This window comes from Oncorhynchus tshawytscha, unplaced genomic scaffold, assembly GCF_018296145.1.
Source record: "Oncorhynchus tshawytscha isolate Ot180627B unplaced genomic scaffold, Otsh_v2.0 Un_contig_11160_pilon_pilon, whole genome shotgun sequence".
Classification (NCBI taxonomy): Eukaryota; Metazoa; Chordata; class Actinopteri; order Salmoniformes; family Salmonidae; genus Oncorhynchus; species Oncorhynchus tshawytscha.
The window spans coordinates 1-12,500 of NW_024607571.1; the positions used below are offsets into that span (position 1 = coordinate 1).

General features: G+C 41.5%; 1 protein-coding gene across 1 annotated transcript in view; it reads right to left on the reverse strand.

Moving 5' to 3' along the window:
* Positions 1 to 2,803: 2,803 nt before the first annotated feature.
* Positions 2,804 to 12,500, reverse strand: part of LOC121842769 (collagen alpha-1(XIV) chain-like) — a gene marked incomplete at both ends in the record, with an annotated part of 25,611 nt that continues 15,914 nt past the window's right edge. The window contains 6 exons of the mRNA XM_042312511.1: positions 2,804 to 2,913; positions 3,329 to 3,471; positions 6,764 to 6,902; positions 9,508 to 9,546; positions 10,304 to 10,468; positions 10,829 to 10,972. Coding sequence (XP_042168445.1) covers positions 2,804 to 2,913; positions 3,329 to 3,471; positions 6,764 to 6,902; positions 9,508 to 9,546; positions 10,304 to 10,468; positions 10,829 to 10,972 — 740 coding nt within the window. The remainder of the gene's footprint in view (positions 2,914 to 3,328; positions 3,472 to 6,763; positions 6,903 to 9,507; positions 9,547 to 10,303; positions 10,469 to 10,828; positions 10,973 to 12,500) is intronic.

A 12,500-nucleotide genomic window follows, 5' to 3' on the forward strand; every position in this document is an offset into this window, starting at 1 on the left:
GTAACATTATATAGGTAGCATTGTTTAAAGTGGCTAGTGATATATTTACATCATTTCCCATCAATTCCCATGATTAAAGTGGCTGGAGTAGAGTCAGTGTCATTGACAGTGTGTTGGCAGTAGCCACTCAATGTTAGTGGTGGCTGTTTAACAGTCTGATGGCCTTGAGATAGAAGCTGTTTTTCAGTCTCTCGGTCCCAGCTTTGATGCACCTGTACTGACCTCGCCTTCTGGATGGCAGCGGGGTGAACAGGCAGTGGCTCGGGTGGTTGATGTCCTTGATGATCTTTATGGCCTTCCTGTAGCATCGGGTGGTGTAGGTGTCCTGGAGGGCAGGTAGTTTGCCCCCGGTGATGCGTTGTGCAGACCTCACTACCCTCTGGAGAGCCTTACGGTTGAGGCGGTGCAGTTGCCATACCAGGCGGTGATACAGCCCGCCAGGATGCTCTCGATTGTGCATCTGTAGAAGTTTGTGAGTGCTTTTGGTGACACGCCGAATTTCTTCAGCCTCCTGAGGTTGAAGAGGCGCTGCTGCGCCTTCCTCACGATGCTGTCTGTGTGAGTGGACCAATTCAGTTTGTCTGTGATGTGTATGCCGAGGAACTTAAAACTTGCTACCCTCTCCACTACTGTTCCATCGATGTGGATGGGGGTGTTCCCTCTGCTGTTTCCTGAAGTCCACAATCATCTCCTTAGTTTTGTTGACGTTGAGTGTGAGGTTATTTCCTGACACCACACTCCGAGGGCCCTCACCTCCTCCCTGTAGGCCGTCTCGTCGTTGTTGGTAATCAAGCCTACCACTGTTGTGTCGTCCGCAAACTTGATGATTGAGTTGGAGGCGTGCATGGCCACGCAGTCGTGGGTGAACAGGGAGTACAGGAGAGGGCTCAGAGCCGCACCCTTGTGGGGCCCCAGTGTTGAGGATCAGCGGGGAGGAGATGTTGTTGCCTACCCTCACCACCTGGGGCGGCCCGTCAGGAAGTCCAGTACCCAGTTGCACAGGGCGGGGTCGAGACCCAGGGTCTCGAGCTTGATGACGAGCTTGGAGGGTACTATGGTGTTGAATGCCGAGCTGTAGTCGATGAACAGCATTCTCACATAGGTATTCCTCTTGTCCAGATGGGTTAGGGCAGTGTGCAGTGTGGTTGAGATTGCATCGTCTGTGGACCTATTTGGGCGGTAAGCAAATTGGAGTGGGTCAAGGGTGTCAGGTAGGGTGGAGGTGATATGGTCCTTGACTAGTCTCTCAAAGCACTTCATGATGACGGATGTGAGTGCTACCTGGGTGTCTGGATTGATGACAAGTTGTACTCCGTAACGCATTTAGAAAATCTGACTAAGAAGCTAAGATCCAAGATAGTTTTTTTTTCTAACAAAATAAATCAATTAATCATGAAAATAGGAGAAAAATTCTCCCTGTATTGGATTCTGGTGATGTTGTTTACATGCATGAGGCACAACCTCTGTTTTAAAACCCGTGGACGCCGTCTACCATTCAGCAATACATTTTATCACAGGGGACCATTTTAGGACCCGTCTAAAGTAGTCTGTATAAAATGTGCAGTTGATCTCTCTGTCTGTAAGAAGAGAGCTGCATTCTCTTTGATTTATTTACAAAGCAGTCTGACAGAAACTCCCTTCATTCATTAAGTTAAGAATCCTCAGGTACCAAACCTGTTGTCAGGAACAGATAACACTAGAGATCCCTTCAGTCTCCATAGATTTGGAAAAATCTGCATTTAGTTTTTTTGCCACTCATTTGTGGAACAATCTGCAGAGTTCAACGCAGTTTTTTATTTGTTATTATTAGTATTAGTTTACCTTTATTTAACCAGGCAAGTCAGTTAAGAACAAATTCTTATTTTCAATGACGGCCTAGGAACAGTGGGTTAACTGCCTGTTCAGGGGCAGAACGACAGATTTGTACCTTGTCAGCTCGGGGATTTGAACTTGCAACCTTTTGGTTACTAGTCCAACGCTCTAACCACTAGGCTACCCTGCCGCCTCTACACTCTAACCACTAGGCTACCCTGCCGCCTCTACACTCTAACCACTAGGCTACCCTGCCGCCCCAGTTACATGTGCTGGTGCCACTCAGACAGTTTCCATTATTAACTGAGGACCTTGAATGTGAATGCTTTTATTTTGTTATTGTGTGCTGAATTCTGTTGTTTTATACACGTGTATGATTTATTATTCTGTTTTTATTGTAATGTATACAGGGCTCTCTTGTAAAATATATTTTTTAATCTCAATGTGACTCCCTGTTTAAATAAAGGTTAAATAAAATACAAAATTAAAATAAAATACAATAACACTATAACCAGATATACACTGCAGGATCAGGGTCAGGGTTACATTAAGACTCAGAACAGCCAGGCACATAATGCCTATGAGAAGAGAGTCTGATGGACGGCTCCTCAGACTCTCTTTGACTGCTGCAAGAAAGAGGGTGTGTGTGTGTGTGTGTGTGTGTGTGTGTGTGTGTGTGTGTGTGTCTGTGTGTGTGTGTGTGTGTGTGTGTGTGTGTGTGTGTGTGTGTGTGTGTGTGTGTGTGCTCTCTCTTTGACTACTGTGATGGAGGAGGGGGTTGGGTTGTATCTCCATTCATTCTCTGGGATCATTCTCTGACATGACTTCTACTAAATTCTCTATTTGAGAAGTCGGCATGCAACATCTTTATTAGACAGATGGAGGGCCTGAAGTTTTAGGGTACATCCCAAATGGCACCCTATTCCCTATATAGTGCACTACTTTAGACCAGAGGCCATGGATGATCTAGGGGAAGAACTAGGCTGCTGACCTTGTGGAAACTGCCATAGAACATCTTCTTGATGTCAGGCTCGTCAAAAGTGACTGTCTGGAAGTCTCCCTTGTAGTCGTAGTTGAAGAACGTCAGAGTCTTCCCACCATCTGACAGAGACAGAGACAGAAACAGAGACAGAAACAGAGACAGAAACAGAGACAGAAACAGAGACAGAAACAGAGACAGAAACAGAGACAGAGACAGAGACAGGCAGACAGAGACAGAAACAGAGACAGAAACAGAGACAGAAACAGAGACAGGCAGACAGACAGAGAATTAGGGACAGTACATTCTACACAAACCCACAAGCCCACATCCCAGAGTCCTCTGCCTTGGTCTTCTGTTCTGTGTGTTCAGTCTATGTCTCTCTCACACAATAGCTGGAAACTAGCCCTGCAGCCCACACACTTTTGTAAACCACAGACCTCAATTGCAGAGTATGTGATATGCAGGTTAACCTTAACCCTCATTCAAACCACAGGGCCAGGGTTCAGGAAGTGATGAGGAACAGACTGTACGTACTGTCCAGGATGACCCCAACCAGGGGTTCATTGTCTTTGTTGAGGATCTCCCACAATGCAAAGGGCTCCTGGGGGGTGTCTGGTAGCAGGCGGAACAGGAAGGTGATGGTGTAGTCAGAGGGCAAACCTTCTGGGTGGAGGTACCTGAGACAGACAGACAGACAGACAGACAGACAGACAGACAGACAGACAGACAGACAGACAGACAGACAGACAGACAGACAGACAGACAGACAGACAGACAGACACAGACAGACAGACAGACAGACAGACAGACAGACAGACAGACAGACAGACAGACAGACAGACAGACAGACAGACAGACAGACAGACAGACAGACAGACAGACAGACAGACAGACAGACAGACAGACAGACAGACAGACAGACAGACAGACAGACAGACAGACAGACAGACAGACAGACAGACAGACAGACAGACAGACAGACAGACAGACAGACAGACAGACAGACAGACAGACAGACAGACAGACAGACAGACAGACAGACAGACAGACAACAGACAGACAGACAGACAGACAGACAGACAGACAGACAGACAGACAGACAGACAGACAGACAGACAGACAGACAGACAGACAGACAGACAGACAGACAGACAGACAGACAGACAGACAGACAGACAGACAGACAGACAGACAGACAGACAGACAGACAGACAGACAGACAGACAGACAGACAGACAGACAGACAGACAGACAGACAGACAGACAGACAGGGTTACTTAACTGGCAGACAGATAATGTGAATGGTTCAAGATGGCGGTTGGCAAATCCTATGCCTACACTGTAATGGGAAACTGTAATTCAAACAGTCGTTTCAGTGTAACCCTAACCCTAACCCTCTCCAGTGGAATCCTAACCCTCTCCAGTCTAACCCTCTCCAGTCTAACCCTAACCCTCTCCAGTCTAACCCTAACCCTCTCCAGTCTAACCCTAACCCTCTCCAGTCTAACCCTAACCCTCTCCAATCAGGAAGTCCTGATGTCTGATACAGACTAATGGGAAGTCCTGATATCTGATACAGACTAATGGGAAGTCCTGATACCTGATGCAGAGTAATGGGAAGTCCTGATATCTGATGCAGAGTAATGGGAAGTCCTGATATCTGATATCTGATACAGAGTAATGGGAAGTCCTGATACCTGATGCAGAGTAATGGGAAGTCCTGATATCTGATGCAGAGTAATGGGAAGTCCTGATACCTGATACAGACTAATGGGAAGTCCTGATATCTGATGCAGAGTAATGGGAAGTCCTGATATCTGATGCAGAGTAATGGGAAGTCCTGATACCTGATGCAGAGTAATGGGAAGTCCTGATACCTGATGCAGAGTAATGGGAAGTCCTGATATCTGATACCTGATGCAGAGTAATGGGAAGTCCTGATACCTGATACCTGATGCAGAGTAATGGGAAGTCCTGATATCTGATACAGAGTAATGGGAAGTCCTGATATCTGATATCTGATACAGACTAATGGGAAGTCCTGATACCTGATGCAGAGTAATGGGAAGTCCTGATACCTGATGCAGAGTAATGGGAAGTCCTGATATCTGATACAGAGTAATGGGAAGTCCTGATATCTGATACCTGATGCAGACTAATGGGAAGTCCTGATATCTGATATCTGATGCAGACTAATGGGAAGTCCTGATATCTGATGCAGACTAATGGGAAGTCCTGATATCTGATATCTGATGCAGACTAATGGGAAGTCCTGATATCTGATGCAGACTAATGGGAAGTCCTGATACCTGATATCTGATGCAGACTAATGGGAAGTCCTGATACCTGATGCAGACTAATGGGAAGTCCTGATACCTGATATCTGATACAGAGTAATGGGATGTCCTGATACCTGATACCTGATGCAGAGTAATGGGAAGTCCTGATACCTGATGCAGACTAATGGGAATTCCTGATACCTGATACCTGATGCAGAGTAATGGGAAGTCCTGATATCTGATACCTGATGCAGACTAATGGGAAGTCCTGATACCTGATGCAGAGTAATGGGAAGTCCTGATATCTGATACCTGATGCAGACTAATGGGAAGTCCTGATACCTGATGCAGACTAATGGGAAGTCCTGATATCTGATGCAGACTAATGGGAAGTCCTGATACCTGATGCAGAGTAATGGGAAGTCCTGATATCTGATGCAGACTAATGGGAAGTCCTGATATCTGATACCTGATGCAGACTAATGGGAAGTCCTGATATCTGATATCTGATGCAGACTAATGGGAAGTTCATTTGACTGGATTATCTTACCTTAACACAACAAATGCCATAACGGCCCTTCTGATTACATTATATACTATATACATTATCTAGTATGTGACTGGGTGATGCTTGGATATGGGCCGTGGTGTTTGCAGGTCACCCTGAAGACATCATTTAGAGGTGCTGAGTCCCTCCACTGCAATAACACAATCCCCTCTGAACATTATGAAAGTAGAAGTCTAAACTAAATATTATCCTCAGCAGGAGTAGAGCTACATCTGTCAACAACACACACACACACACACACACACACACACACACACACACACACACACACACACACACACACACACACACACACACACACACACACACACACACACACACACACACACACACACACACACACACACACACACACACACACACACACACACCACATGTGATTAGACTCCCTAAGTGATTTTCATTGGCAATAACTTTGCATTGTTTGAGGGACCTTGAAAATAACTGGCTGCTATTTCAAAGAGCTCTGGTGTTTGTCTTCGTTTTGAAGTACAAGTCTCCTACTAGCTACTGGGGTTGACCCTCCCCTGATGTTTTAAAGTACAAGTTTCCCATAGAGGATGAGGAAGGCCCCTCTAGGAGGAGGACAAGGACAGTTCAAGAACAACCTCTTCCTCCAGGCATAGACACGTCTGTGTATCTGAAAGGATTGGATGGGTACAAGCGATGGCAAAACTTCTGACCTATGGCAAAACTTCCACCTGAAACTTCCACTGACCTATCACCTGACCTATCAGAGGGAAACTTCCACCTGACCTTCCACCTGACCTATCAGAGAGAAACTGACCTCAGAGAGAAACTTCCAGACCTATCAGAGAGAAACTTCCACCTGACCTATCAGAGAGAAACTTCCACCTGACCTATCAGAGAGAAACTTCCACCTGACCTATCAGAGAGAAACTTCCACCTGACCTATCAGAGAGAAACTTCCACCTGACCTATCAGAGGGAAACTTCCACCTGACCTATCATTTGGGGAAGCTGTTGGAGTATTTTCCAGGAATAATATGCCAAGAGTGGACACTGGAGGAGAGAGTGAGCTCAGTGTGGACCCTAGCTGATCTTCTACCTCTCATCGCCATGACAACCACACTGACAAAACACAGAACCTAGTAGAACCTACTTGGTGGGCTGTGAGACCAGGGCGTCTTTGTGCAGTCTGTAGCAGGGGAAGCTGTTGAAGGAGCCTGGTTCCAGGGACACTCCCTCTACGTTACTGTACTCCTTCTCTACCAGGCCAAACATGTCCATCATCCTGAAGCCTAAGGAGGGAAGGAGCAGAACACACATCTATGCTATAACCACTCCATAGAGAATCATAGAGAACCACAGAGAACCATAGAGAACAACAAAGAACCATAGAGAACAACAAAGAACCATAGAGAACAACAGAGAACCATAGAGAACAACAAATAACCATAGAAAACAACAAAGAACCATAGAAAACCATAGAGAACAACAGAGAACCATAGAGAACCATACAGAACCATAAAGAACATAAAGAACCACAGAGAACAACAAAGGACCATAGAGAACAATAGAGAACAACAAAGAACCACAGAGAACAACAAATAACAATAGAGAACCATATAGAATAACAAAGAACCATAGAGAGCCATAGAGAACAAAAAAACATAGAGAACAACAGAGAACCATAGAGAACAATAGAGAACAACAGAGAACCATAGAGAACAATAGAGAACCATAGAGAACAACAAAGAACCATAGAGAACCATAGAGAACCACAGAGAACCATAGAGAACAACAAATAACCATAGAGAACAACAGAGAACCATAGAGAACAACAGAGAACCATAGAGAACAACAAAGAACCATAGAGAACAACAAAGAACCATAGAGAACAACAGAGAACCATAGAGAACAACAGAGAACCATAGAGAACAACAAAGAACCATAGAGAAACCATAGAGAACCATAGAGAACCACTGAGAACCACAGAGAACCATAGAGAACCATAGAGAACGACAGAGAACCATAGAGAACAACAGAGAACCATAGAGAACACAGAACCAGAGAACCATAGAACAACACAGAACCATAGAGAACAGAGAACCAGAATAGAGAACCATAGAGAACAACACAGAACCATAGAGAACAACACAGAACCATAGACAACAACATAGAGAACCATAGAGAACAACACAGAACCATAGAGAACAACACAGAACCATAGAGAACCGTAGAGAACAACACAGAACCATAGAGAACTGTAGAGAACAACACAGAACCATAGAGAACCGTAGAGAACAACACAGAACCATAGAGAACAACACAGAACCATAGAGAACAACACAGAACCATAGAGAACCGTAGAGAACAACACAGAACCATAGAGAACCGTAGAGATAATAGAATACTAGAATAAAATGGTACACATTTTTATCTTCAAGCAACAAAATGGGCCGAGGTAGTAAATACTGTTTAGGTGCTGGATATATACAGAGTAATAATAATGTCATTCTGTCAACCAGTCTCCCTCTGGATAGTATTTCCTATCCCCACCCGGCGAAGGAAAGGAGAACTCTGTCAAAAATCCTATGAGAAACAGTGACATTCACTCTGAATGTCCAAAAATGATGAATTCCATATTGGTCTTTCACAGGCAGGCCAACCCAAGCTGTACTGTGCAGTAGGATAATAGTAGGTCTACTATTGAAACAGATAAATGAGGCTGTCAACTGAGTCAGGAATTCACAGGTTTCAGATCTTTTTTTTCCTCCTTCAGGTTTTCGCTCTTAAAGTCACACTTTCTTACTATAACAACAACAGAATTGGATGTTCTAAGCCCATAACAATGCCTTAAGCACATCAGGAGAACACTTTTGAGGTCTGAGAAAAAGCAAAGAAATTTATATTTTTGAGTGTAGTTACCCTTTAATTTAAGTGGTTAGCTGTGTTTCCACAGCACATGAGATGGATTGATGTAAATAATCATGATATCATTCTGCCAGGCAGGCATAGGCTACTTTGTAACAGGTAACATTTCATTGAGAAGGTTTTTGGCAAAGCCTTACCATCAATCAGAAGACGTTTAGGACTGTCATCAGCATCGCTATATTTTCCTGTTCTTTTTTTCCTGTTCTTTAAATGTTTAAAACTGGACATTTAACTTCATATTATGAGGCATGTCTTGCCTCCCTTTGAAGCAGTTTAAAGACTAAAACGGGGAAAAAAAATTAAACATTTGAAGCTTAACATTGTGATGTGTTCCATCAGCCTTATTGACACGGTGTATACCCTCCACTACACTACTTTTACGTGCATCGTAGGGATTAAGAAGTGAGTACACACAATGCCCAGTATTAGATGCGGTGGTACACGGTGTATACCCTCCACTACACTACTTTTACGTGCATCGTAGGGATTAAGAAGTGAGTACACACAATGCCCAGTATTAGATACGGTGGTACACAGTGTATACCCTCCACTACACTACCTTGATGCGCATCGTCGTAAGGATTAAAAAGTGTAGGGTACACACAATGCCCAGTATTAGATACGGTGGTACACGGTGTATACCCTCCACTACACTACCTTGATGCGCATCGTAGGGATTAAGAGTGAGTATACACAATGCCCAGTATTAGATACGGTGGTACACGGTGTATACCCTCCACTACACTCTGACTCTATGTAACTCCGTCTGACTGGATTTGAACCAGAATCACGTGGCAGATGACACGTTGCTCCTGACAACAGCCAGGGACACGGAGTCTCTCCGTGAATGAATGAAGTGGGATCAGACAATCCACATTGACTGTAGATTGAGAGGGGTTTATCTCAATAGGGATACACATTCTATGACTATAAAGCAGTAACCAGCTGTACGTGTTTTACATAGTTTACCTGCCATGGTGTTGCCTCTCATCAGAACCGATGGACAAGCTAAAAACAAGATGGATGAAAGGGTTGGTTAAATAATGAACAGGATATGAATCACTGTCATTTCATCATGAATCAAGATCCTCTTATTAAGATTTAAATGTGGATGAATCCTCTTCTTTGTAATAATAACTAATCCATTAAACCACATGACCAAACCTACCATCTGTCTCTATTCTACAGTAGATTATATCAGTTCTGGAGACCACATGACCAAACCTACCATCTGTCTCTATTCTACAGTAGATTATATCAGTTCTGGAGACCACATGACCAAACCTACCATCTGTCTCTATTCTACAGTAGATTATATCAGTTCTGGAGACCACATGACCAAACCTACCATCTGTCTCTATTCTACAGTAGATTATATCAGTTCTGGAGACCACATGACCAAACCTACCATCTGTCTCTATTCTACAGTAGATTATATCAGTTCTGGAGACCACATGACCAAACCTACCATCTGCCTCTATTCTACAGTAGATTATATCAGTTCTGGAGACCACATGACCAAACCTACCATCTGTCTCTATTCTACAGTAGATTATATCAGTTGACCAAACCTACCATCTGTCTCTATTCTACAGTAGATTATATCAGTTGACCAAACCTACCATCTGTCTCTATTCTACAGTAGATTATATCAGTTCTGGAGACCACATGACCAAACCTACCATCTGTCTCTATTCTACAGTAGATTATATCAGTTCTGGAACATTCTTCCAATGGCAGCTACTTCAGTTCTGGCGGTACTTACTGGCAGTGGCAGCCTCACACACAAAAGTGATCAGCTGCTCCTCAATTTTCTTGACAGCATCCAAATCGTCCACAAAGAAGACGTGTCTGTCGCTGGGTTTGCTGGCGATGTTCACCAACTCTCCGTAGTCCGCATCAGCAAAGCCGATGGCAAAGATGATGTAGCCTTCAAAGGACATACATTGTTAAGATTTGAAAACAATATTTTGTTTTTCTTCAGCAATAAAGCAAAACAATTCCAAGGAAACTATTTGATTGGCCTATCTTACCACTCTCTGACTTGCTAAGTGACCCTTCTACCACAAACATATTTCTCTCTAAGTTTTGTTTTTGGGTTGAGAGCCATGAATAGTTCTGTTACAACAATATAATACAATGGAATAGTGTATTGTCCTCAGAGGAAGAAACATGGGTTTTATCCAAAATAACACCCTATTCCCTAGTCCCACACTACTTTTGGCCAGAGTAGTGCACTATACAGTACAGAGAATAGGGCACTATTTGGGACTCACACTATGCCACTAACCTTCCATCTGCATCTCCTTGGAGACCTTGTTGACGTCGTCTTGGGAACGGCCATCGGTGAGGACCACCAGTACCTTAGGAACCCCCCTCCTCACTCCTCCCTCTGAGGTGAAGATAGATTCCTTCACATGCTTAATGGCCCGGCCTGGATGGATAGGGACATAGAGTTATATTTCTATGGATAGATCATATCTACACATCACAGTATGTTGTTAATGTGTGGATGACTATCAGACCATATCTATACAGCCTGTTGTTAATGTATGGATGACTATCAGACCATATCTATACAGCCTGTTGTTAATGTATGGATGACTATCTGACCATATCTATACAGCCTGTTGTTAATGTATGGATGACTATCAGACCATATCTATACAGCCTGTTGTTAATGTATGGATGACTATCAGACCATATCTATACAGCCTGTTGTTAATGTGTGGATGACTATCAGACCATATCTATACAGCCTGTTGTTAATGTGTGGATGACTATCAGACCATATCTATACAGCCTGTTGTTAATGTGTGGATGACTATCAGACCATATCTATACAGCCTGTTGTTAATGTATGGATGACTATCAGACCATATCTATACAGCCTGTTGTTAATGTGTGGACGACTATCAGACCATATCTATACAGCCTGTTGTTAATATATGGATGACTAGCAGACCATATATGTGGATGGATAGGGAAGACAGGCACATCAGGAGCAACTAATAATAATAATAACATGAATAATAATAGTATTAATAACAATAATAATAGTATTAATAACAGTAACAATAACAATAAAAATAAAAACAATAATAATGACAATAACAGTAATAATAACATCAATAATAGTAATAATAACAGTAATACTAATAACAGTAATAATAACAATAACAGTAATAATTGCAGTACTACTAATAACAGTAATAATAATAATAACAGTAATAATAATAATAACAGTAACAATAATAATAGCAGTAATAATAACAACAATAGTAATAATAACAGTAATAATAATAAGAACAATAATAACAATAATAACAGTAATAATAATAAGAACAATAATAACAATAATAACAATAATAATAATAATAACAATAATAACAATAATAATAATAACATTAATAATAATAATAATAACAATAATAACAATAATAGTCATACCAGTCATAATAACAGTAGTATTAATAATAGTAATAACATTAATAATAGTAATAATAGTAATAATAACAATAATAACAATAATAACAATAATAGTCATAATAACAGTAGTAATAATAATAATAATAACAATAATAACAATAATAGTCATACCAGTCATAATAACAGTAGTAATAATAATAATAATAACAATAATAGTAATACTAGTAATAATAATAATAATAATAATAATAATAGTAATACTAGTAATAATAACAGTAATAATAATAATAGTCATAATAACAGTAGTAGTAATAATAATAATAACATTAATAATAGTAATACTAGTAATAATAATAATAATAACAATAATAGTCATACTAGTCATAATAACAGTAGTAATAATAACAGTAATAATAATAACATTAATAATAGTAATACTAGTAATAATAATAATAACATTAATAATAGTAATACTAGTAATAATAATAATAATAGTAATACTAGTAATAATAACAGTAATAATAATAATAGTC